Source organism: Malaclemys terrapin, chromosome 6 (genome assembly GCF_027887155.1).
Source record: "Malaclemys terrapin pileata isolate rMalTer1 chromosome 6, rMalTer1.hap1, whole genome shotgun sequence".
NCBI classification, from domain to species: Eukaryota; Metazoa; Chordata; order Testudines; family Emydidae; genus Malaclemys; species Malaclemys terrapin.
This window is the reverse complement of record NC_071510.1, coordinates 82,364,755-82,392,208: the sequence shown is the minus strand read 5'-3', so window position 1 is coordinate 82,392,208 and position 27,454 is coordinate 82,364,755. Positions and strand designations below refer to the sequence as shown.

The window sequence follows — 27,454 nt, the reverse complement described above, 5'->3', positions numbered from 1 at the left end:
AACAAATTAGAACAGCTTAGAAAGTTGCTAGAAGCAAATTGTATTGTGTGGATTTATATTAAATTTCACCACATGAAAATTAATCTTGAAATAAAAGTAATACAGGGAGTATAACTTAAAATGCCTATGGATGCAATGGGACTGTCTGAGCTGAAGCATTAATTTCAATGGGAGACATGGATGCACATCAGAGAGCAAAATTTTCCCCTTGCCTCCCTTCTCCCCTCCCCCAATATAATCAACAGTTTTTTCATTGGAGTACCACTAGGATAGATGGCAAAGGAAATGCTCAAGATATGAGACTCAGTTTTGGTAGCCTCTTGAATGCACCTTTTAGAGAGAACAAAAGAGCTTGTTTTCCCTTATCCTTAGTCAAGAAAATACATTTCTTCATACATAGGTAAAAAAATATATATTTAAAATTTAAGAAATACCTTTCTTAGATCTTGTCTACACTAAGGATTTCAGTATCACCCAATCCCAAGTGTTATAAAAGCATGACCCAGGCCTCCAAAATCATTTGATTGAATCATTTGATTCAAATCATCATTGATTTTTTTGAGCCTTTATGTTACACTTGAATCATATCTTCAATATTTTCTCTGCAAACATGATGGCTAGAAACTTACTTTTTTGGGGTAAATGCAAACTGAGCTGTTCGTATAATTAGAGGACTCATGGAGCTGCTGCTTTAAATACCATGAGACTAGTGATTAAAATCTTGACAACTGGCAATACTGAACTTTTTTCTAAGACTTTCCCACCATGGCTTACAACATACATTATTTTAGTTGGAGTTTTATCATGATTTTGTCTGCTTGATGCAAACCAAATAAAAGTTGATTTTAGCTTTATGTGAACATGCTTAAAAATGCAGTGGGCGATGCATAACACTAGAGAGCTATATAGTATTAATAACATTTGAAACTTCACGATAGGGTAATGTAACTGCAAACTAAACGGGAATTGATTGCACAGATTGAAAATTTTTTTGTGTATGGTATATTTAGTGCTTAAGTGACAAATACACTGAAAATTAAAGACCCAGTCTTGAAAACACTGAGGCCTTGTCTAGGCTATAATTTAAGGTGTGACGTTAGCATGTTAGTTAACTAACCCAATAATATCACACCTTAAATCCTAGGCTAGATGAAGCATTACATGGTCATTACCATGAATGTTCCCATTGAAGAGAATGGCCGTACTTGCTCAAGAATGGGCCCTAATACTGTTAAAAAAGTGAAGATTGCTGAGAATAAAATGTAGGTGGTAGCTATTAAACAGAATTTTTAAAAGGGATTATCCCATCTATGTGGTAATAGAGTCTTTGGTTCAGGTTTCAAATTAGTTTAGTTTCAAACATTCCATGGTTGGTTGCTAATTAGAATTATTTTACTTTCTTGATAAAATACCTAGAAGGCCTGACCAGGTTCAGAGCTCTGCTGCATAGACTTTCTACAGATATACAGATATGTTCCCTGCCCTAAAGAGTTTACAGTCCAAGGCTCCAGTTCTGCAGATGTTTAACTGCATGCAGCATGAAAAGTTCAGTTGAAAACAATGGGGCTATTCACCGTGTCTAAAGTTAAGCATATGCATAAGGTTTGCAGGATCAGGGCCTAAAATAATCTCTTGTGTTTCGGTCTCAAATTACATAGGATAATCTATTTTTTTCCCCTCCCATAGTGCATGGCTGCAGGGGGAGTAGGAGTAGGTGTGTAACTACTATTTTTTTTAATTAAAATGCATTTTTTCACGTTAATAAAATTTTCCCCAAAACCCTCCAACTTCTCTCTTTCCTTGGGTAACTGGGAAAGTGTTCAAGAGCCAAATATTTAAATCCCAAACCAAAGTATTAACCATCTTGTTGTTTCCTATCTATTGGTTTAACCCAACTCACTATCTTAAATGACACACATTCTGTTGTCTTCTTTAGATATCTTTGTTGCTGTTGAGCGTTTTCAGGATGTCCTTGTAACACATTGATTTACTGAACTGGACTCTTAAAAAGTTAACATTCAAAGAATTAGTACTTTTTTTACAGGATAGACTTTCTGGTCTTTGAATAAACTTAGTGTATCAGGTCTCACCTCTAAACAAGACAGATTAACAATTGTGGTGTTACAGATTCGTTAATTTAAAAGCAGAAACACCGCTGAAGAATATTGAATGATCACAATAGCTAGGTTAGTTACTTACTGACTTGTAACCCAAATGTAAACATAAAATCAATACTATAGAAGTTTCCCCTCTCCATCCTTAATACCATCATTAGTTGGAGCAGTGGAAAAATAGATTACATTGTCTTTCTGCAGTTTTTTATCTTTTTTTACAGAATCTAAGCTTTTCATCACTTTTTTTTAAAATAAGAAGAACAGGAGTACTTGTGGCACCTTAGAGACTAACAAATTTATTAGAGCATAAGCTTTCGTGGACTACAGTGGGCTGTAGTCCACGAAAGCTTATGCTCTAATAAATTTGTTAGTCTCTAAGGTGCCACAAGTACTCCTGTTCTTCTTTTTGCGGATACAGACTAACACGGCTGTTACTCTGAAACTTTTTTAAAATACTCATTCCTAATAATTACTTGTTGTGGAAAGAGTCTTTTGTACATGAGATTTTTGCTAGGCTAATATACATTGTAATGTAAAAAGTCTCTCCATAAAAACTGTAACAGCGGGAAAAGTATGAAGTAGATCACCTATTCAGTTCAGTCCGGTGTTAAAGTCTAGCTAATGCTATTTAAAGTCTAGCTAGGACCATTTAAATGTATAGCAGTCTGAGAAAATAAACCTGAGTCAAAGAATTAAAAACAAACACACACATCCTTCACTGCTGTTAAATCATATTCCATTCCGTCTTTACTCTGTCTCTTGTCTTGCTTTCTCACCCTCCCCCAGACTCTTCCAGACATTCTCAGGGTATGTCTGTACAACAAAGGTGTGATTGTAAACAGAAAGGCTTACCTGCGTTGCTTTAAATCTAACCAGCACGAGTAATGAAGAGGTGGCGGCACAGGGTTTTGCACAGCTAGTAATCCCAGTACAAACGTGCCAGAGACCCTTGGTATGAATTTTGGATTGCTAGCCTGTGCTGAAGTCATTAGCTAGATTAAAGATAGCATGGGTATACCTACCCACACTACAATCACACTTTTGTTTTATTGTATAGATATACCCATAGTCCTTTGTCTCATCTCCCCCCAGACTAAGAACTTGGCTACATTAGTTTTTGCACTAGGGTAGCTACACAGTGCAAACTGTAATGTAGATTCACTGCTTCAGTCTTTAAAAGAAAAAAAAAAAAACAACCACCAAAAAACTTGCACCAGTGTCTGTCTAGATGACAAAAATTGTTTTAAAGCCAGGGTCAGCTGCACCATCGCAAGTCAATTTTTACACCAGCGTAGTGTGTGTATACTAGGGATTTGCACTGGTGTAGCTATGCCAGTGCACAAAACCCAATGCAGACAAGGCCTTACAGACAGGCTTCCTTTTTTCATCCTGAGCTGGAATTGATATGCAAACTAGATACAATCAACTCAGGATTGAATAAGGACTGGGAATGGCTGAGCCATTACAAACATTGAATCTATTTCCCTTTTTAAGTAATCTCACACTTCTTATCAAACTGTCTGTACTGGGCTCTCTTGATTATCATGTCAAAAGTTTTTTTTCTCTTACTTAATTGTCCTCTCAGAGTTGGTAAGACAACTCCTACCTGTTCATACAGAGAGCATGTGTGTATATATATATCTCCTCAATATATGTTCCACTCTATATGCATCCGAAGAAGTGGGCTGTAGCCCACGAAAGCTTATGCTCTAATAAATTTGTTAGTCTCTAAGGTGCCACAAGTACTCCTGTTCTTTTTGCGGATACAGATTAACACGGCTGCTATTCTAAAACCTTTTTTCACTGTGTCTTGGCACAATCGAGTGCTTATTTCTGATGAGAGGAGATAAGAGGAAATAAGTGCCATTGTAATTTACTAGTGCCTCTGGTGACTCATCAGTGGTAGCCTTTTAAGTTCTGTTTAAGGGCTTGCCTACATAGGTATGGTCAGACACACTACTTCTGAAAGAGAACATTTAGGCCTTGGCTACACTTGCAAATTACAGAGCAATAAAGCTGCGTACAGTGCAGTATCTCACTCCCCGTCCACACTGGCAAGGCACGTACAGCGCTGTATCTCCAGGGCTACAGCGCTACTGGTACTCCACCTCCCCAAGAGGAATAAAGAGTATTGCGCTGCAGCGCCAGTATGGCTGCCCAATGCGCTCTGATTGCCCTCCAGAAGTATTTGGCAGTATCCCACAATGCCTGTTCTAGCCACTCTGGTCATCAGTTCGAACTCTACTGCTCTGGCCTCTGGTGACCAACCTTCAGACCCTCCCTTTATATTCCCCGGAATTTTAAAAATCCCCTTCCTGTTTGCTCAGCCAGGCGTGGAGTGCTATCAGCGAAACTTTCCAGGTGACCATCCCTCCACGCGCCAAGCGAGCTCCAGTATGGAGCAATGGCGAGTTGCTGGACCTTATCAGTGTTTGGGGGGAGAAAGCTGTCCAGTCCCAGCTGCACTCCAGCCGTAGGAATTTTGATACCTTCGGGCAGATATCAGGGGCCATGACCGGGACGCACTGCAGTGCAGGATTAAAGTGAAGGAGCTGCAGAATGCCTACCACAAAGCCCGTGAGGCAAACGGCCACTCAGGTGCTCCCCCCCGCGACCTGCCGATTCTACAAAGAGCTGGATGTGATACTTGGGGGTGATCCCACTACCATGGACACTTCAGAGTGGGGGGAGGAGGAAGAAAGTGGGAGTGAGGGTGCTGGGGCAGGAGGAGACTCCCCAGAATCCCTGGAGGCATGCAGCCAGGAACTCTTCTTGAGCCAGGAGAAAGATGGCCGCAGCGACTGGCTGTTACTTGTTGGAGGACAAACAGAAGAGCAGGTTCCCGGTAAGGGGCTTTTTTTTCGGGAAGGAATTTTTTTGGTGCAGGCTCTTTGGGAGAGGAGGGGGTTAGGGCTGCTTGCATGTTTAGATGCAGAATACCGCATTGATGTGGTCTATCACATCGCAGTAATCGGCCTCGGTAATCTCTTTGAAAGTCTCATCCAGAACATGGGCAATGCGCTTGCGCAGGTTTCTTGGGAGAGCCACCGTGGTCCTTGTCCCAGTCAGGCTAACGTGTCTGCGCCACTGTGCCACGAGGGGTGGGGGGACCATTGCTGCACACAAGCAAGCTGCATATGGGCCAGGGTGGAAGCCGCATTGCAGTAGAAGACCCTCCCTTGCTTCCCAGGTCACCCTCAGCAGCGAGAGATCTTCCAGGATGAACTCCTGTGGAAAATGTTGGGACAATGTTCAGTGCAGGTTCCTCCAGCAGCTGTTGGTTCTCCCCAAGGCACAGAAATCCAGAGGACAGTACAGCCCTGAAACAATCAGTCCCCCTTATTCACCATTTCGGGGCTCCCGTGGGTTGTGTGTGCTCTCTTTGGGACGGGAAAATTATGCTATTCTGTAGACTGTGTGCACCCTCCTTAAGTGTGGGGGAATCATTACTCTGTCTGGTATAAACTATGCTACCTCTGTTAAGTATTGCATTTTACCTTTTACAGATGCAACCTTGAGATCTCAGCTGTCCGTGTTATCACCGGCTGAGAGACTACAAAAACTCCGGAAGAGACCGCGAAAAAGCAAAGAAGACAGGCTGCAAGAAGTGATGCATCAATCTCTTAAAGAGAATCAAAAAGTGCAGGAGTGGAGGGAGAGCGAAAGCAGGATCCGCCTGGAAAACGCAGCGCACCGGTGGCGAAGCACGGAGCACTGGCAGCAAAGCACGGATCAGCTGATAAGCATCATGGAGCACCAAGCGGACTCTATTCATGCGCTCGTAGCCATGCAGGTGGAGCAGTACTGTGCCTGCCCTCCCTCCCCCGCAGCCCTTGTCCCAAAACTCTTGTGCCCCCATGTCACCTCCAACCCACTTTCCCCAACATCCGTGTTCTTACCGCCACCAGCTGCCTCCAACACCTGTATCTTCACCACCTAGCCCTGAAAACTACGACCCTTACCCTCTGCACTCAACCCCCATCACCATGCAGTATAGCCATCCTGAAGTGCAGCACTCATTGCACAGCACTCCAGACAGGACATACGCAAATCTGTGATTGTACCATTCCCCACCCCACCCCATCTCACCCCTTTGCCCTTTCTGATTCTCAAGCAGTTGTGTTTTTTTCAATAAATGCATTTTCTTTTCAATAAATGGATTTTTTGGCTTTGAAAACAGTCTTTATTATTGCATAAAGTAAAAGATACCTTAGCCCAGGAAAGAAACAGGCACTGCAAATCAACTTAGCAAACACAGATTCCTACTAACATTGGAACCACTGCACTTCACTCTCGTGCAGGGCACCAGACATTGCTGCTGGTTTTCAGCCTCAAATTGCTCCCTCAAGGCATCCCTAATCATTGCAGTCCCATGCTGGGCCCCTCTAATAGCTCTGCTCTCTGGCTGTGCAAATTCAGCCTCCAGGTGTTGAACCTCGACGGTCCATGCCTGACTGAATCTTTCACCCTTCCCTTCACAAATATTATGGAGAGTACAGCATGTGGCTATAACTGCGGGGATGCTGTTTTCGGCCAAGTCCAGTTTCCCATATAGAGATCGCCAGCGGCCCTTTAAACGGCCAAAAGCACATTCCACAGTCATTTGGCACTGGCCCAGCCTGTAGTTGAACTGTTCCTTGCTGCTGTCAAGGCTCCCTGTGTAGGGTTTCATGAGCCACGGCATTAACAGGTAAGTGGGATCTCCAAGGATCACAATGGGCATTTCGACTTCCCCTACTGCGATCCTCCGCTCTGGGGGAAAAAAGTCCCGGCCTGCAGCTTCCTGAACAGGCCAATGTTTCGAAAGATGCGTGCATCATGCACCTTTCCGGGCCAGCCTGCGTTAATGTCAATGAAACGCCCACGGTGATCCACAAGCGCCTGGAGAACCATAGAGAAATACCTCTTCCGATTAACGTACTCGTATGCTAGGTGGGGTGGTGCCAGAATAGGAATACGCGTCCCATCTATCGCCCCTCCACAGTTAGGGAAACCCATTTGTGCAACGCCAGCCACAATGTTATGCACGTTACCCAGGGTCATGGTGGTTCTGAGCAGGATGTGATTAATGGCCCTGCAAACTTGCATCAACACGATTCCAACGGTTGACTTTCCCACTCCAAACTGGTTAGCGACTGATCGGTAGCTGTCTGGAGTTTTCAGCTTCCAGATTGCAATAGCCACCCGCTTCTCCACCAGCGGGGCAGCTCTCAATCTTGTGTCCTTGCGCCGCAGGGTGGGGGCAAGCTTCTCACACAGCCACATGAAAGTGGCTTTTCTCATCCGAAAGTTCTGCAGCAACTGCTCATCATCCTAGACTTGCATGACGATGTGATCCCACCACTCAGTGCTTGTTTCCCGAGCCCAAAAGCGGCGTTCTACGGTGCTGAGCATGTCCGTGAATGCCACAAGCAATTTCGTGTCGTACGCGTTACGTGACTCGCTATCATTGTTAGACTCCTTACTGTCACTTTGGATCTTAAGGAATAGCTTGACTGCCAAACGTGACGTGCTGGCGAGACTCATCAGCATTCTCCTCAGCATTTCGGGCTCCATTTCCCGCAGACCAAAACGGAACACAGACCGCGCTGCACAGAAACTGTTGAAAGATGGTGTTGAAAGATGGCTCCAAATGGCATCAATGTGGATGGAAACACAGCGATTGCTGGGATGCGAAGCGATGCATCACAGGGCGTTGGGACAGGACCCAGAAAACCTCACCCCCTTCCCACAACCCAGGGCGCCAGAATGAGAAGAGGTGCGCTGTGGGATAGCTGCCCATAATGCACCGCTCCCAATGCCCAGGGTGTATGCTTTCAATTACTTGTCTTAATTTCACAGCTTTAGTTATTTTGTCTTAATTCTCCTGCATGTTGCTGTGTAGACAAGCCCTAAGAGTAGGTATAGCAGTTACATCTTGGAGAAATGTGTATGGTTGATTGTGGTGCAGTTATTTTTAGAAACCAATCCTGCATCAGTAAATGCAATTGACTGCATCAGTCATCTGACTCCTTCTTAGCTACTGTCTATGCCCATTAAATTTGTTAGTCTCTAAGGTGCCACAAGTACTCCTAGTTGTTTTTGCTGATGCAGACTAACACGGCTACCACTCTGAAACCTGTTTATGGTTTATAATCCTGCAAAAAACAAAATCATTTCATGGTGTTAAAACATTACTGGGCTCAGGCTGGGTCATTGTCTGCACGGGATGGTGATGTAGTTGAATTGCTTGAAGGCTCATAACTTTCAGGACAGCCCAGAGTCTGACTCCACTTGTATTTGATTATATGCAGCATAGGGGAAGCTTTTGAAGTCTTATCTGGAGGTGGGATTAGGGTTGCCAGGAATCTGTTTTTTGACTGGAACGCCTGGTCAAAAAGGGACTCTGGTTGCTCTGGTCAGCACCAGTGGTCTGGTTGGCGGTTCAGCCGGGGCTAAGGCAGTCTCTCTGCTTGCCCTGGCTCCATGTGGCTCCTGGAAGTAGCTGGCATGTCCCTGTGGCCTCTACGTGCAGGGGCGATCAGGGAAGCTTCGAGGGCCAGCTCCACAGTTCCTATTGGCTAGGAACCACGGGCGCAGAGCTGCCTGGCCGCCCTTGCACCTAGGAGCCAGACATGCCGGCTGCTGGGCGTCGCACAGAGCCAGGGCAGACAGAGAGCCTGCATTAGCCACGCTGTGCTGCCGACTGGGAACTCCCTGAGGTAAGTGCCACTTGGTTGGAGCCCGAACCTCCTCCTGCACCTCAACCCCTGGCCCCAGGTTGGAATCCCTTCCACACCCTAACTCCCTCCAAGAGCCCACACCCCAACCCCCTGTCTGAGCTCCCTCCCTCACCCAGACTCCCTCCTGGACCCTGCAACTTCTCACGCACCCCAACCCCCAGCACTGAGCCCCCTCCTGCACTCCAAACCTCTCATTCCCCTACCCCCAGCTGGAGCCCTTACCCCCTCCTACACCCCAACCCCCTGCCCCAGCCCAATGAAAGTGAGTGAGGGTGGGGTAGAGCGAGCAACCGAGGGAGGGGGGACGGAGTGAGTGAGGGATGGGGCTTCAGGGCAGGGGGCAGGGCAAGGATGTTCGGTTTTATGCATAGAAAGTTGGCAACCCTAGGTGGGATCACCAGAAGGCCTTGCTGGTAGGGAAAGGGCAAGGACATCGTACCAGGTCTATTGAAACTATTCCCTTTAGACACACATGCACTGAGGCAGCACGCTGCCAGCTTTACTGGCGCAGGCCTTATCTAACCATTTTGTCAGCAAAAGGCAGCATTTGCTCACAAAATAGTGGAGATGAACACACTGCAATGCTACTTTTGTTGGCAAAATAAAACCACCTTGACAAGAGGCATAAAGCTTTTTGTGGCAAAGTTAAAACAACAAAGTGTCAGTGTAGATGCTGCGTTCGTAATGTCCCCCACTATCCCACAATGCCTGCCATGACTGCTTTCCTCACTGTTTTGAATTTTGCTGCCCTGTATGCACAGGCAAGCTTCACCGGCATGCACCCCTCCCCTTTCAAAGCTCTTGGAACTTCTGACAGCTGAGTATGTCACTCCACTCTGGCAGCAAAAAGCAAATAATTAATGTTGAATCCTGCTCTCTCTGGCGCTAGGAACACAGCAGCAGGCAGTCTGCTGCTGCGGGGGGCGGGGAGGGGCGTGGAACTGCTGCGAGGTGGGGGGGGACTGCTGTGATGTGCAGAGACAGGGCAGGAAGTGGGGGCTGCTGTCGGGGTAGTGATCTTCTCTTCCCCCTGCCTCAGGATTGCTTGCTTCCAACTGCTGTCTGAATTTAAAGAGAGAGCATGCCGACACATCCCTCTCCCCCAACATCAATGTGACGTTGCACTCTATATGATTTTATGAAAATATGCTAATATAACTGGAATATTCTTCATGCAAAAGATCTCTTGTAAGGTGTCATTACAAAGCTACTGAGTGTGATCATCCTATTTGTATAAATGTACCACTCTTGTATCTGAAACTAGAAATATGAAATATAACTCTGAGGGCCTATTGTAATTATGCAAAGTGTGGGCCATTAATGGTGGTTTGGAATCTTGATGACTCCCATTAACCAGGACAATTGACTGCAGATGGCTCTGTTTTACTTGCACGTCTTCCTGTATATGTGTGTGCTGGCAAGTGGGTAATGAAATCTTACAGTGACATGATCATGTCACCTGAACTGGAATCCATCTTTAACCTGGTGTCTTTCCATTGAGAAGGAGGGGGTGGGAACCCAAAGGGACAAAGGATTCCCTCCTTATGCAAAAGATATATAAAGGGGTGGAACAGAACAAAGGTATCATGAGGAATCCCCTAGCTACCACATGAGCTGGAACAAGGGCTATACCAGGGGAAAGGACTGTGCCCAGACTAGGAAGGCGTCCAGTCTGTGAAAGAGACTTATTGAAACATCTCTCAGGGTGAGATTTTTACCTGTACTCAGCTGTATTACTGTATTAGGCTTAGATTTATGTGTTTTATTTTATTTCACTTGGTAATTCACTTTGTTCTGTCTGTTACTACTTGGAACCACTTAAATCCTACTTTCTGTATTTAATAAAATTGCTTTTTACTTAACCCAGAGTATTTACTAATAATCAGGGGAGGAGGGGCAAACCGCTGTGCATATCTCTCTATCAGTGTTACAGAGGGTGAACAGTTTGAGTTTACCTTGTATAAGCTTTATACAGGGTAAAACAGATTTATTTGGGATTTAGACCCCATTGGAAGTTGGGCATCTGAGTGTTAAAGACAAGAACACTTCTGTAAGCTGCTTTAAGTCTGCAGGGTGTTGGGATCCTGAGCTGGCAGGGAAAGCAGGTACAGAGGTAGTCTTAACACATCAAGTGGCAGCTCCCAAGGGGGGTTCTGTGATTCAACCTGTCACAACCAACACTTCCCTAACACACACTGTCTCTCACATACACACTCTCTCCCACACATACGTTCCCTGTCTCACACTCTCCTCCACACACTTGAAAAGCGGCTGGCAATCTAGTAGAATGACCATGGAAAGATGGGATTGAGAAACCAGCATCATGTGACGCTGTATCCAGTGGCGTAGCCAGGGTCTAAGTGTAGGGGGAGCAAACATTAAAAAAGGTGCTGCCCCCCCTTGGCTCCTCCTCTGGCCACGCCCCCCTTGGCTCCTCCCGTTCCCCCCCCCCCCCATATTAACCCCGGGGCCTTGCTCAGGACTCCTGCGGGCTTCCCGGGGGTGCACCGCCCGGCCCCACCCGCAGGGTCCCGTCCCCCTCCGCCCCGGGCTCCAGGCTCCTGTGCTGCGCCAGGGCCCCCTGTCCAGACAGCGTGGCCTGAGCCCCTGCCCTATGGGCCTGGCCCTGGAGAGCCCCTTGCCCGGAGGGGACCCCCCCAGCGCAAGGCACCGGACCCCCGCCGCTCACCTTCTGTCTTGCGCTGCCGCCTGTCCCCGGCCGATCCCAGCCCCGCGCTGTGGGCGGGTCCCAGCTCTAGCTCCGGCTCGGGGCGGGGAGCGCTTGGCCACCGAGCCCTGAGCCGCTGCAGGAGGTGGTTGCGCTTGCGGCGATGTTGCGGCTGCGTGGGGCACAATGGCCGGGGAGCCGGCCCCCTTGCTCCTCGGCCGCTCCTGCCGCCCCCGCACCCCAATGCCTCCTCCGGCTGTGCTGCCTCCAGCACCGGCCCAGCAGGCTTTTGGGAAATGTGTTGAGGGGAAGTGGCTGCTTCTCCTGCACCCCGCTAGCTATGTTACTGGCTGTATCTGCTACATGAGGCATTGCAAACCCTTCCCAAAGCACCCTGCAGCCAGTTGCACAGTGGGATAGCTACCCACAGGGCCCTGCTCTCTGTGTCGATGCAAGAGCTGCTAGTGTGGATGCAGTCTGCCAACACAAGTAGCATAGCATGGACATGCAACAGCGGTTTTAAGTAGAGCTCTTTAATTAAAACAGCATAACTTTTACCGACAAAACTCTGTAGTGTAGACAAGGCCTCAGTCAGCTAGTGTCAGCGGGGTTTTACAAAAACTGGAACAAAAAGCTTTTGGGTAATGCTGAATGCACTGCAAACATTTAACTAATGTCCAGGAAGAACAATATCTCTTCTCTAAGTACTCTACTCTTCAAGACTCAATAAATATCCTTTCGGTGTCCAGTAGTATAAGGTTAGTGATATATTGAATAGTTCAGTTTTAGGGCAAAAATCACAGAAGTTAATCAAACTTTTCGCAGCTTTTCATTTTTCTTTATTCAGTACATACATAGTAAAAGCACATATAAAAGAAATGTGCACTAGTGACTGCAAGCCCTTTTCTAAATAAGTAGTTTGCTAACAGTCAAATACTATAGAGATACTGATAAAACTTTGCTTGACAAAACATACTTTACAGTCATATCCAATTAATTTAGCGATAGAGATGCATGCCATTTGGTTTTAGAAAGACTCTAAAATGCAAGTTAAGTAGTTGCTACTCTAACACAATTTTACTTGTATAATATATGAGGTCTCTAAAATGTTATGGAAAAATGGCAAAATTGCTTTTTTTAAAAGAAAAATGCAAACTAACAAAAATCTCTCCCAATTTTCTCCTCTTTTTCTGCTCAGTTTTCTATGGTATCATCTCTTAACTGATCACATAGTGTACATGAAAACAGTGACCTTGACACTAAACACTTTCAGAACTAGATGCCAGTGCTCAATATAATTGCCTTGTTTAGAGATTGGAAAGGATAAATTATCACTCATAGCTGATAGAATATTGAAGCAATCTTGTGCTATACTTTCCTAATGAGTACCTCACTACCCTCTCTGTTCAAGCAAAATAGCAGTTTTCCTTTAATATGCCCCTGCTGTGTCTTTGATACAATTGTTGGACTGCAACTTTTTCACTGCAGTGCAATCCAACATTCCTTAATGCTTGTGAAGAAAAACTAATATTGAAGAGCCAAATTCCTTAAATACTACCCCTTGCTTGGTATCCAGTGTCTGGGGGGATTAAGTTTTTGTAAGATTAAGTTTTTTACGGGTTTAAAAAAAAAAAAAAAGCTTTGAGTGTCAGAAAAATTAATATATATTAACTGAAACTGACATTTACTGAAAAACCCTGCGTTGCATGCAGAACTTTAACAAAGATTGAAAATTTATACAAATGTTTTATTTTTTCCAAAGACCCTCTTCTCTCCCCTCTTCATCCCCTTTCTTTCCCCCCCCTTTCCAGTGCGCACAATAAGTAGACATCAAGTTGACCAGATCTGAGGTACCAGCAGTATGGCACAGTAACAGACAGTTCCCTTTGGCTGTTTTAATTGATACTGTGGGGGCCTGATCCAATACCCACTGAAGTGAATGATACTCTGGTATAAGACCCCATTCCTGCACTGTGCGCCACAAGGGCAGACCCCTGTATGTACACAGTGCCCACCTGAAATCAGTGCTCATTGCAGAATTGGGGCATTAATGTTTTATTGGCCCCAAACCTTGCTGATTAATGTATTAGGTGACAAACCAGGCAAACTTCTGCCAGCCATAAAATTCTTAATTTCATTTTTATCATATGTAATTCTATCATGTTTGTTGCCATTTTGCAAAGTGCATGAATATCACAGCTAAAGTAAAGTTCTATAAAAATTATTTTTCTGTGTAGTCTCTATAAAGCAAAATTAGTGTTTTAAATCAGTAAGTTTAAAGTAACAAATACTTTTTCTTGGAAAAATCAGTGGCAATTTCTTCCAGTCTCTAGAGGTAAAATGGAAAGAAAACTATAGCAAAGCTAGCATTAAGCTGAGAGACAGTAAGTATCAGAGGGGGTAGCCGTGTTAGTCTGTATCCACAAAAACAACGAGGAGTCCGGTGACACCTTAAAGACTAACAGACTTATTTGGGCATAAGCTTTCATGGGTAAAAAACCCACTTCTTCAGATGCACGAAAACCCACTTCTTCAGATGCATGGAGTCTCTATGCATCAGAAGTGGGTTTTTACCCACGAAAGCTTATGCCCAAATAAATCTGTTAGTCTTTAAGGTGCCACCAGACTCCTTATTTTTTTTTTTTTTAATACAGGTATGCTTTTCAAAACAGATGCCTTAGGAAACGATCTAGTAAGATAAAACAGGCTAAAATCCAGGCTTATTTTATTTATTATTAGGGCTGTCAATTAATCGCAGTTAGTTCAAGCGATTAACTCAAAACAAATTAACTCGATTACAAAAATTAATTGCAGTTTTAATCATGCTGTTAATAATAGAATACCATTTATTTAAATATTCTTGGATGTTTTCTACATTTTCAAATGTATTGATTTTACTTAAAACACAGAAAACAAAGTATATGGCAGATTACATGTACTTTTTGCGGTTCAAGGGCTTGCATTGAAAACTTCCCCCGTTTTCCCCTAGGTGGCCCTATGCATCGCAATATCAGTCTCCTGAGGGTAACAGGTGGAGCAGATGTTGTAAGTGTCTGGGTACTTATGCTGTGTGCTGCAATGATGCCAGCAGAGTTAATGCTGGAGTGGCACAGGAAAGTGTCCTACTGTGGTAGGAGAGATAAGGCAGACCTTTCCAGAAACCTTCTGCAAAGGATTGCAGAGTATCTCCATGACAGCTTCGTAGAGATCTCCATGGAGGATTCCAGGGCCATCCCTGTGGAACAGTCTTTTTCGGGGAGCATCCTCTGTGTAGCTGGAGTGGCCACCGGGAAGCAGATACCCACTATACTTTTTTTGTTCAGATCATACATAAAAATAATAGCATGTAACCCCTACAGTTTGATTGGAAATGTGCACTCACCAGAGGTGCCTTCCCCGGCATCACACTCTGCCACCACCTGGTCCTGTGAAGAGATGAGCTCCAGGGTTAAAAACAGTTCTTGGCTGTTGGGGAGAATGGATCCTCCACTTGCCTGCCTTCCATTCTCCTCCTCTTCCTCATCAACAGTGTCCTCCTCGTTGTTGTCCGAGGTGGCCCGGGACTCCTGGGAGGTATCCACGCTGCCTTTTGGGATCGTGGTGGGGTCGCCACCGAGAATCGCATGCAGGTCCTTGTAAAAGTGGCATGTCTGTGGGGCAGAACCAGAACAACCATTTGCCTCTCTTATCTTCTGGTATTCTTGCCAAAGCTCCTTTATTTTCATGTGGCACTGTGTAGCCCTTCTCCCCCATGCCACATGTGATGTTGGCATAGATGTCAGTGTTTCTTCGGCTGGATTGGAGCTCTGCCTGCACAGATGCTTCTCCCCACAGAGCAATAAGATTCACTACCTCCTGTGTACTCCATACTGGAGCGCGTTTGTGGTCTTGAGTCTCCATGATCAGCTGTGCTGGCGAGCTCTCCATGCTGATCAAACAGGAAATGAACATTCAAAAGTTCCCGGAGCTTTAACAAGGGAGGGGCTGTTTCCTGTGTACCTGGCTGCCATGCAGTGGAGTTGAAAGTGCTCTTCAGAGAGGTCACAGTGGAGCACTGTGGGACACCTCCTGGAGGCCAATTCATTCGAATTACACAATGCAGTGTCTACACTATCTCCATGTCGACCCGTGGATGTCAAATCAAGTGCTATGCCTCTCACAGAGGTGGAGTACAGAAGCCAACTTTACAGGCAACTGAGGTCGGCGGATGGGACTCAGTAGTGTAGATGCATACATTATTAGAGGGGTAGCTGTGTTAGTCTGTATCCACAAAAACAACGAGGAGTCTGGTGGCACCTTAAAGACTAACAGATTTATTTGGACATAAGCTTTAGTGGGGAAAAAACCCACTTCTTCAGATGCATGGAGTGAAAATTACAGCTGCAGGCATAAATATACTGACACATGAAGAGAAGGGAATTACCTCACAAGTGGAGAACCAGTGTTGACAAGGCCAATTCATCAGGGTGGATGTTGTCCACTCCCAATAATTGATGAGAAGGTGTCAAATACCAAGAGAGGGGAAATTGCTTATGTAGTGAGCCAGTCACTCCCAGTCCCTATTCAAGCCCAAATTAATGATGTTAAATCTGCAAATGAATTGTAGCTCTGCAGTTTCTCTTTGAAGTTTGTTTTTGATGTTTTTTTTGTTGAAGACTGGGTACTTTTAAATCTGTTATCGAGGGTCCAGGGAGATTGAAGTGTTCTCCTACTGGATTTTGTATGTTACCATTTCTGATGTCTGATTTGTGTCCATTTATTCTTTTCCGTAGAGACAGTCCGGTTTGGCCAATGTACATGGCAGAGGTGAATTGCTAGTACATGATGGCATATATCACATTAGTAGATGTGCAGGTGAATGAGCCCCTGATGGTGCGGCTGATGTGGTTGGGTCCTCTGATGGTGTCGCCAGAGTAGATATGGGGACAGAGTCGGCAACGAGGTTTGTTACAGGGATTGGTTCCTGGGTTAGTGTTTCTATGGTGTGGTTTGTAGTTCCTGGTGAGTATTTGCTTCAGATTGGGGGGTGTCTGTAAGCAAGGACTGGCCTGCCTCCCAAGCTCCGTGAGAGTGAGGGATCGTTTTCCAGGATAGGTTGTAGATTGTTGATGATGTGCTGGAGAGGTTTTAGCTGGGGGCTGTATGTGATGGCCAGTGGTGTTCTGTTATTTTCCTTGTTGGGACTGTCCTGTAGTAAGTGACTTCTGGGTAGCTGCCTCGCTCTGTCAATCTGTTTCCTCAAATCCCCAGGTGGGTATTGTAGTTTTAAGAGTGCTTGATAAAGATCTTGTAGGTGTTTGTCTCTGTCTGAGGGATTGGAGCAAATTCGGTTGTATTTTAGGGGTTGGCTGTAGACAATGGATTGTGTGATGTGTCCTGGCTGGAAGCTGGAGGCATGTAGGTAAGTATAGCGGTCCGTAGGTTTCTGGTATAGGGTGGTGTTTATGTGAATATCACTTATTTGCACTGTAGTGTCCAGGAAGTGGATCTCTTGTGTGGACTGGTCCAGGCTGAGGTTGATGGTGGGGTGGAAATTTTTGAAATGCAGGTGGAATTCTTCAAGGGCCTCCTTCCCATGGGTCCATATGATGAAGATGTCATCAATGTGGTGCATGTAGAGGAGGGGCGCTAGGGGACGAGAGCTGAGGAAGCGTTGTTCTAAGTCAGCCATAAAAATGATGGCATACTGTGGGGCCATGCGGTACCCATAGCAGTACCGCTGGCTTGAAGGTATAAGTTGTCCCCAGATCTGAAATGGTTGTGGGTGAGGACAAAGTCACAAAGCTCAGCCACCAGGTGTGCCGTGGCCTCATCAGGAATACTATTCCTGACAGCTTGTAGTCCATCCTCGTGTGGAATATTGGTGTAAAGAGCTTCTACATCCATGGTGGCCAGGATGGTGTTTTCAGGAAGATCACCAATGCATTGTAATTTCCTCAGGAAGTCGGTGGTGTCTCGAAGATAGCTAGGAGTGCCAGTAGCCTGGATTTGAGGAGAGAGTCCAAATAGCCAGATGATCCTGCTATAAGAGTGCAATGCCTGAGATGATGGGGTGTCCAGGGTTTCCAGGTTTATGAATCTTGGGTAGCAGATAGAATACCCTGGTCAGGGCTCTAGGGGTGTGTCTGTGTAGATTTGTTCCTGTGCTATCGTAGGGAGTTTCTTGAGCAGATGGTGTAGAAGTGAAAGTAGTACATTATTAGATTGACTTAACATGGCTTCTGTCGACCTAAGTTTGTAGTGTAGACGAGGCCTTAGGGTATGTCTACAGTGCATTGCTAACCTGCATCTGTGGGCCCTGGGTTTGTGGATGCCGTGTTTCCAAGCTTGTGCTTGAGTGTCCACATTGCATTGTAAACTGTCTTACTGTTGCTGGCCTCAGGTCTCTCAGCTGTGCTAATGTGTCCATACCGCATTATGCAGCACAGGTGTCGACTTTTCAAACTGCTGGGGGGGTGCTTGACCCGTGGCTCTGCCCCTGGCCTTGCCTCCACTTCACCCCTTTCCCAAGGCCCCACCCTTGCCTGCCTCTTCCCACCCCCGCTCCATCCCGTCCTGCCTCTTCCTGCCCAGTTCCTCCCCCTCCCCTGAGTGCACTGCATCTGCACTCCTCCCCTCTTCCTCTCTGCATGCAATGAAACAGCTGATTGCGGCTGGCAGGAGGCATGGGGAGGGAGGGAGGGAGGGAGGGAGGAGGTGCTGATACATAGGGCTGCACACACACACATATATTCTACCAAGCCTACACACAAGCACTTGATCAGGTCTGACAATAACATTTCATCAAGTAGAAAGCTGTATTTGGGAAGCCAAATAAACACAGAAGAAAACCTAGCATACTATTAATACATAATTAGTACTTTTTAATTTTCCAAAGTCTGTTCAATTTTTTAATCTTTATAACACCTCTTTGGGCATGGGGAAATTGAGGAGGGTTCCAGTGCCATAGAGGGATTGTCAGAAATGTGACTAGCCTGGCCTCGTCTCTGGCTTTTCTGAGCCTATCTGTATGTAGGCTTAATAGAGCTGTATGACAGAGCTTTCCCTTTACTTTTCCTGTTAATACAATACAGCACTGTTTCCTTTTCTTTTTTTCCAATTCTTAAAAATCATCCTTTCACATTTTGTCTTTTTAGGAGTATTATAGGGGAATAATCACTTTTTTAAAGCTTGTAAGGCAGCCAAATTGTTCTCTAATGAAGTAACTGCTTTTTTTTCCCATCTGCAAAGATTTCAGTTATATGAATTGACTTAATTTTACTCTGTTTCCAGGTAGGCAGAATTTACTTAACATATTCTATTTCTCTCAAAGAAATCTCAGATTTCTGGGACAAACTTCCAAAATTTGTGTTTTAAGTGATACCCATAAGTGTACCAGTGCAGCTATGCTGCTGTAAGATCACTCATGTAGCCGCTTTATGCCGATAGAAGAGAGCGCTCCCATCGACATAATAAAATCACGTCCACGGGCGTTGGTAGCTATGATCAGTGGGAGAAGCTCCCCTGCTGACATAGTGCTGTGAACATTACTACTTATGTTGCTTAGCACAGTGTTTTTTTCACACCTTTGAACAACGTACATTTTGCCGAGATAAGTAGTGTGGTCATGGCCTTAGATTTGCATATAAATTTGTCTGGGCTAATTTAGGATACAGCTGCTGGCAATTGGGCAATCCCGTCTAAAAATACCTTGTATTCATATTCCCTGTTCCTCAGTCATCAGGGACGTGCCCTTGCCATTTAGCTGTTACTAGGGACCAGCTGGCTGGGCTCTGAATCTACTATGTGCTTCCTGTTCTTGTAGTGCCTTCCTGGCAGATCTGTCTTTCCAACTGGAGAATGCAGTCTGGGGAAGGGTGCTTTCAAGGGGTTCTCCTTCTGGGAGTGTGGGAAGAAGGGCTTGTCTACATGGGAGTAATACCCTTATAATTAAACCACTATAGTTATATTGGTGTAATTTCACCATGTGAACCCTTTCCGGAATAAGAATGTCTTTTTTGGTTTAGCTTGAGCTGCTTCCAAAATGCCTAAAGTAAATCTTTTAAAAAAACCCCTCTCCTATACTGGAAGTGTCCACAAGGAGAGTTATACAAGTCTGACTGTAGTTCTTTAAGTTCTTATGCTTGTATAACTTCTTTGTTTAGACAAGCCCTAAGAGGGGAATTGGGCAGATTCAGCCAATTGTTTGACTCCCACCTATCTATCCAGCAGTATCTGAGTGGGATGGACCTGATGCTTCAAAGCCAAGAGAGAAGCAGCAGGATGACCTTGCCTCCAGGCTGCAGGGATGATCAAAGCCTGGGTGGTAAAGTTCCCATTGGCTGGAGTGCTGGGCTGGCTGTGGTTCTCGCTGCTTCCCCCTTTTTTATCTTCCCCTGGTGACTGCAACATTCTGTTTCTGAGGAGAGAAGGTTGCTTTAGTTTTTTGCAGCATGTGCTGTGATACAAAATGGCTGTATGCTGTCTACCTTAAGGGTGGGAAACACTGATCCTTCCTTAGTTCCCTGTATTAACATGAGGAATGGGATTGCTTGATCTTTCCCCAGTGCCTCTGCTGGCTGCGTGGCGGGGGAGGAGCGGGGAGAGGGGGAAGAATTGGTCCTGCTCCCCTTTCCCTATAGCAGCTAAAAAGCTTCAAATTCCACATCTGGGTTAACTTTTGCTATCTTTCCCTCAGATTATGTCTGAGAGTTTGTCTACACTTACAATACTGCATTAGTGCACCTATGCTCCTGTAGTGTTTAGTGAACACTGCATATGCTGATAGGAGAGATTCTCCTGTCAGCGAGGGTACTCCACCTCCCCAAGAGGTGATAATTATGTTGATGAGAGAAGCCCTCCCATAGTTGGTCAGGGGATTTTTCACACCCCTGGGCGACATCGTTATACCAACATAAGTTTGTAGTGCAGACCAGGGCTGAGAAGGAGCTCTCTTGAGGTAGAGGAGGGGCTTCCTAGTAGCCCCTCAAAAGCCCTGAAAATATTTGTTTTAAATAGACCCATTTTAGACTGTAACTGACGTTGACTTTCCTTTGTGTAGAGTGTGGGTCAGTGTTATAGAAACACTTGTGCAAAGATTGTGGTATGATTAGTATTCCAGATTTTCAAGAAGTTTTCTATTTTGTAACTGACCTTATCTGACTCTTAAACCCATGATCAATCCCACATCTCTCCCACATGACGACATGACTAGGACCATTGCACTACGACAGGCATGCTCTCACTACTCCTACCCTAAGGAGAGGAGGAGCAACAAAGAACTGCGGAGACAATACAATCTTGATCAGGGTTACTGAACCGGTATTTAGGGGAACTGCTGTTTAGAAAATTACAAATCTGGTATAGGAAATTTTGCATATCATGTTGGCTCATGAAGTCTGATACATTGGCTTTGGCTTATGCCTCATGTTTCAGGGAAAGGCAAACAAACCAAAATACTTTACCTGGACAGTTGTGCAAAACTGTGGGTGTGTTTATGATCTGTCAGTGACCCCTCTGATAATCAGCTGGTACTATCTAAGGCCAGTGGCGGATTAGCCACTGGGCCGATGGGCCCATGCCCAGGGACCCCGGCCAATTGGGAGGCCCTGGAAAAATGGGCATCCCTGCACCCCGACCTGCTCCACCCGAGTAGAAAATGGGTAATGGGGTAAGGGCTTGGGGGCTTGCCCCTGTCCCTCCCCCCATCTGGTGCTCCTGGGGGAAGTAGGGTCAGGGTGCGGGGGCTTGCCCCACTCCGCTTGTCCGGCACTCCTGCTGGGGATTGGGGGAAGCCCCCGCACTCCAACCCTGCTCCCTGCCAGGAATATTGGGCTGGGAGGGGCAGGGCAAGCACCCATGCCCTGACCCCATTTTCCTGGCAGCAGCGGGGTGGGGAAGGGACTGAAGGGGTAGGGAGGGGCCTCCCACTTACTCTGGTCCAGGACCCCACAAATCCCTAATCGGCCTCTGTCTAAGGCTTCAATCCTGGAGTTGCATCCAGGTAGGCAGGCTCTTGGGCTTGCACAGAACACCATTAAAGTAATTCTGTTGATACAGATTAACTTGCAGGATCAAAGCCTTAGATGGTAGCAATAAAATCTTCTGCTAGGATAGTAAATCATTCGGTTAACTTTTTATCTTTAGCTGTACCATTTGAGTCTTACTCCTTTTATTTGCAGGGGCATTTAAAATTATTGATTAATCCAGAAACCCTTTGCTCTTTTAATATGGAACAGTGTAAAAATGAGGGCCTGTTCAGTTCTGACTAAATTCAGTATAATTTGAAATCTATCAATTAAGTCCTCCCTAACTCTTTTCATCTAAAGAATAAATAATCCTGGCATTTAAAATCTCTCTTCTTTGGTTGTGAAAAGTATGTTTAAATTCCACTTGAAGGTCTGTAACTGGAGCTGAAGGGAGTTTTAGACAGAACCAATATCCTGCCTGAAAGCATGGAGGGCTTGTTTTGTGAGAGATGATACTTCAAGAATGCTCTACTCTTATTGACACATAGGCCCAGCCACTTTACATGAAGTAAGAATTTCCTCTTGCTTTAGGCTAATAATATCTCAAACTATTTGCTAATGACTAGGGGAAGTTTTGTAAATCAATTGAGATATTGTAGTTACAGATTTTTTGTTATACCTTTGTTCTATTTCTCCATTTAAAACCTTAGATTCTATTCATCGCCTCTAGTTTAACATGGAAAAAATAAGCTTTGATTAAAAGCAGTAGAAATACTTGTGCTGCAAAATCAGAAGACCAGGTATAACACAAATAAATGATTACTGAAAGCAACCTACATGCTTTTCTTTCCTGGTTTAAATGCCAAAGCGTGTATTTATAAATGTATGTTATATTCCATTTATCGGGGCTTCTCTTCCTCTCTTAAACCACTCAGTAGAGTATCTCACCTCCCCCATTTCAGATCCTGGCTCTCATTTTCTACCATGGTCAAACTGAACTGTGACACCAGGGATCAAACTGAATTCAATAGCAGTGTGCTTTGTGTGCTAATCTTTTATTCTGAAATCACTTCAGATAGTGGCCTATTTTTCTTAACAAGAAAGCACTTAGGTTAATTGCTCTATTAGAAATGTACAGTAGTTCTTTCTAATCTGTAGGTAGGTTTCCATGCATAGCTGCTGCAGTTCAAAACACCTGCAGCAAAAGCAATTTGGGAGAGTGGGGGAAGCCCTAGCTCTGCATAAATTAAAATAAAAAGCTCAAAGTTCAAAATGTTATCAGTGACACTGTTGTAGATAGTTGGAACAGACCTAAGAGAGTTGGCTTCTGCTCCATGCCCTATTGCTATCCAAAACATCATACAAAATTCTTTGTAAACTAATTTAAAAAGTGTCTTGTTTATTCAGAAGCAACTGTGTACAGTGTTTGTTCAGAAAGTAGACCCCAATCCAATTGCAAACCAGCCAACCGCTGATTTTTTTCCTTAGAAAGAAACATTGCCTGGTATAGATCATAGAAGCCAAACACCAAAGACACAAAGTGCTAAAGATAAGCAGCTCAATCCTCAACTGTTCTAGCCTCAATAAAACTACTGATTTACAAATTTGGGGTGGGACTCAACTGTCCCCACCTGCAGGCTTGTCTCAGCTCCTTGGCTATTACGTGGTGAGGTGCTGAGATGTAGTGTGACCTTCTGTGCCCTTAGGAACAAAACACTGGCTTTCTTATAGCCCTAATCAATCAGTTCTTCTGAAGCTTTTCTTTATAGCAATCAGGGGAGGAAAAGAAGACTGTTCTCATTTTACAGAGCTGGTGAATTCAGAGAGACTACAGGGGCAATGTTATTGAATCTTTAAAGGCATTCCAAGATACTCCATTCTGGCTGTAATTATCTCATAGATGTTTATTATACTGCATAGTAAAGGGCTGATTTCAGTAACTTAAACTGAAGTGGCACGGTAAAACAGTATATTTTCATGAAACAATTTCTGAGAAGCTTCAATGGATATTACAATATCAAGCCGTGAAGGTACAGAAGTTTACTATTCAGCTGACCAGTGTGTCAGGAATACTAAGCATTTGAAACAGTGTTGTTATCTCTCTGTATATATGAAGAACTGAAAGGTGAAACTGGTTTTGACAGTTCAGTTCTCACTACACTGCCTCTTAAAAATTTTAAAATCATTCTCCCCAAAGTGTTTATTTAGGTATTAAAATATAGGTGACACATATATAATTAAAATTTTTAAATAATAAATGAATAGCTAAGGCCTTGTTCTTACAAACACATAATAGTGAATAGTTTCATGGAAGTCATAGGGAGAGATCCTCAGCTGTTGCAAATCACTCTGCCCCACTGAAGTCAGTGGATCTATGATTATTTGCACTGGTTGAGTGTCTGGCCCACCATGTGTAGAAATTGTGGTGGTATATGTGATCTCATAATTGTTACAGATTCTTATTATGAGGCACAATTAGCATCAAAGTTAGTTATAGCCAGAAATGAGGAGTTCCTTGGGATGCCTTTAAGGACTACTTATGTATCTAAAGTGACTACTTATATGCATAAAGTTAAAGACATGTGTAAGTATTTGCAGGACTGGGGCCTATAATGTTTTTCTATTGTACAATGAAAAAGTAACAAACTACAAAATAGTTTAGTTACAGTGGCAGGTTATGGTAGGAGTAACATGATTTTTGAAAGATACTTAAAGAGAGCCTGAGTCTGGCAAAAAGCACAGAGGGTCCTGTGGCACCTTTAAGACTAACAGAAGTATTGGGAGCATAAGTTTTCGTGGGTAAGAACCTCACTTCTTCAGATGCAAGAATGGTTGAATCTTGTAATGGGTATTAACTTATATTGTTGAGTTAAATATTTTCAAAACACTTAGAAGATGGAAAAACACTAATTAACTGCAATAAGTAGAATGTTGTGTAGGAATAGCAGGATGATACTTAAAAAAAACCGTAAGCAGAATAACAGGGGAAAGCTTCCTGATACTGAGATCTACTGGATCTCTTCAGGATAGTCTCCAGGCAAAAAGTGGGTATCCCATCACTTGGGACACTTAAACAGAACCTGTCAAATTGAAAATCACATTTCCATCTGAATATTTTGAACCTATTGTTGTTACAAGTAACCCCTAAGATGATTGGATTTGTAGTATTTTTTTCCTGTTTATGTGCATTGGACAGCCATCTTTGGTTGGTTGGTTGTTAGCATCCTTTTCATGTGCTGCTCTGCATCACCTTCTCTTGGCTCTAAAAGAAAGTGTTTAACAGTAACAGTAGCAACAAATCTGAAAGTGCAACTGAAGAGACAGTAGGCAGGCGTGTTTCTAGAGAGAAAGGACAGGGGCAAGAAGGGGTGGGACCAAACGTGTTTTGGGTTTGTTGTTTGCAGACACTTAAACACTGCTAGGAAGTAGAAAAACTTTAATTTTGAAATGAATTTTTTTTAAAATAAAGGGTGCTTTAAAAAAAGAATACCCCTCCTCTCCAAATTAAAAAAAAAAAAAAAAAAAAAAAAAATCAGTATCCAGGATCTCTTCATAACTGGCAAAGGGATCTGTGGGGAAAGGAGCAGTGTTTTTTTTTTTTTTCCCCCTTTTTCTAGCTGAACTGAAAAATTGAGGTTTAACAAATCATTTTGAGTTTAAAAAAAACATTTTGTTTAACCAAAAACAAAATGTTGGTTTTCTTAGTTTTGAGGTTTTTAAACTTTTTCTTTGAAAAACAAAAACAAACAAACAAAAAAGTAAAATTCAAAACAAAAACTCATTTTAAACTGAAACACTTCAGTTTGAAAATGTCTAAATGAAATGCTCTGATTGTTTTCAGATTTGTTTTCAACTGAACAATTCAGCGAATTGGACACATGGTTTAATCGATCTGAATGTACATATTCAAAATAAAAAAAAAGTTTTGGTGAAAAAGTCACCAACCTCTAATTATAGATCATAGGAAATTTTCTTCTGACTGAATGATTTCAGCAAGATTAGTGCTAACCAAAGAATTAAAATAAATAAATAAATCATTCTCCTATATTTGTTGCACTTATGGCAATGGAAGGTGGTAATAATGGAAAAATTAGTGCACTATGGCCCCAATCGTACATTTCCGTGCAGGTGCAGGGGGGTTGACTACATGGAGATGACGTAGATCTTGAGCCTTCAATCAACACAAAACAAGGGAGATCAATCAAACAGGAAATGTGGTTGCCTTTTTTGTGCTTTTGAAGCAAGCACAGTGACTTGAAGTTAAACTGAAATATTTACAGCCTTTTTATTTCAATCAGTTAAAATAAGAATATCCTTGAGAGAATCTTCCCTTCTCAGAGCCCCAGACCTCAGCAACATACTCTGCTTTCACCCACTGAGGACTTGGTAGATACGTCCTTCAGATTAGAACATAGATGTGTGCACTGAGACCTAGGCTTGCTATGTGGAAGAATGTTGGGTGATAAGGGAATACAGTAAGGAGATAAGGAGATTGGGGTTAAGAGATATTTTGTCTAGTAAGGGGGATTTTAAAAGTAAAAAGGAGCTTTGCACTGTTTTAGGACTGTCAAGGGGACAGTTCTGTGGCCCCGTGAGTATCTAGCTAATTCATAAGATTCAGGCAGTTAGGTACACAGCTGCAGACTTTTGAAGCTTCCTCTCCCTGAATTATTGGTTCCAGTAAGTTGCAACTTTATAGGTCAGCTGAGGTAGTATACAATTGTCTGTGTGCTTGGCTCAAAGGAAAGAGAAAGATAGATTTTTGTCTGTTTTTCTCTTTATGGTTATGATAATTGTTAGTAACTGAGTGATTAGATGTTGATAGTCATTCAGAGTGTGCCATATATTCATATTCTTTACCTATTAACGTGCAAAAATGAATCTAATTAATTCTCACTTTACTAATGTGCAAACCTAATTCTAATTAACTCATTGCAGTCGTTTTCCACTTTGCAGCAAATCTGTAATAGCAAAATGCTGGTAATTAGGTCTCATATTCAGACTTAATTATTTTTACAAAATCTACCACAATGCATTAGCTAGAGTACAATACATGGTATTGTTACCAGTATTCTACATGTGTAAAAAGAAAGGGGGGGCTGGGGGGTGGAATATATTCTGCAATGCAGCCTTAATTTCTTTTCTCATCTGCTCATAGATCCCACTCTTGCAATGGGCAGACCCTTGCTCTTGTAGTGGGGCTTCATGTGGGCACGCTTTTACCCACATGGAGCTCCATGCAAGACTGGTGCTTTGCTCCTTTGCGAAGTTAAGCAATCTGCAATGGTAATCTGAGCTACACAGGGTATGGACTACTCTTGCTATAAAATAAAGAGCCACAACATTGATTTTTAACTCTGTAGTGGTAAATATACTACATAGCTCACGCTTATTGGCCTTTGTGGGAAGGAATCAATCTTCTCAGAAATAGTGGCAGGGCGAATGGGGGTTAAAGAGAATGGAAATTGGCCTTTGATTTATATAGAGTCAAGAAATCTGTCTTATCTAATTATTATTAATTGTATTTCAATAGTGCCTAGGGGCCCCAGCCAAGATCAGAGCCACTCAAAGGCTGGGAGAAAAGAAATAGTCTTGTTTTCACTTTATTACAGATAGAGAACTCGGGCAAAGACACATTAAGTGACTTGCTCAAAGGCACCCAATGTAATTTGTGGCAGAATCAGAAGTTGTATCTGGATCTCCTAAATCCCAGTGTGGTTAATGAGCCACTAGACTGTCCCTCTTCCCCAAATCACCACTCTTCCTAAGTGAACACTCTTACGTTGTTTGTTTTTGTTTGTTCTTTGAGGTAATATTTTGGCAGAGGGCAGATAAACACTGCGGTAGCTTCCTCACTATTTTGCAAGTGTATCTCAGTTTTTACTGTAGCAACAAGTTCTCTTGACCAGTCTATAACATAAATACCCAAACTCACTATGCTTTCATCCATCAGTGACTAAAGTCTGCCCACTGATTTTTTTCCCCCCACTTGTGATCTGTGTG

General features: G+C 43.8%; 2 protein-coding genes across 2 annotated transcripts in view; both read left to right on the top strand.

Annotated features, from left to right (window-relative positions):
* The window catches only part of XRCC4 (X-ray repair cross complementing 4), a 283,046-nt gene that overhangs the window by 7,569 nt on the left and 248,023 nt on the right, over positions 1–27,454 (top strand). The window lies entirely within an intron of this gene.
* LOC128839109 (uncharacterized) lies at positions 4,155–6,285 on the top strand. Its single transcript, XM_054031804.1, has 2 exons — positions 4,155–4,959; positions 5,621–6,285. The coding sequence occupies exons 1-2, from the start codon at positions 4,674–4,676 to the stop codon at positions 6,052–6,054; spliced, it is 720 nt and encodes a 239-aa protein (XP_053887779.1). The 5' UTR covers positions 4,155–4,673; the 3' UTR covers positions 6,055–6,285.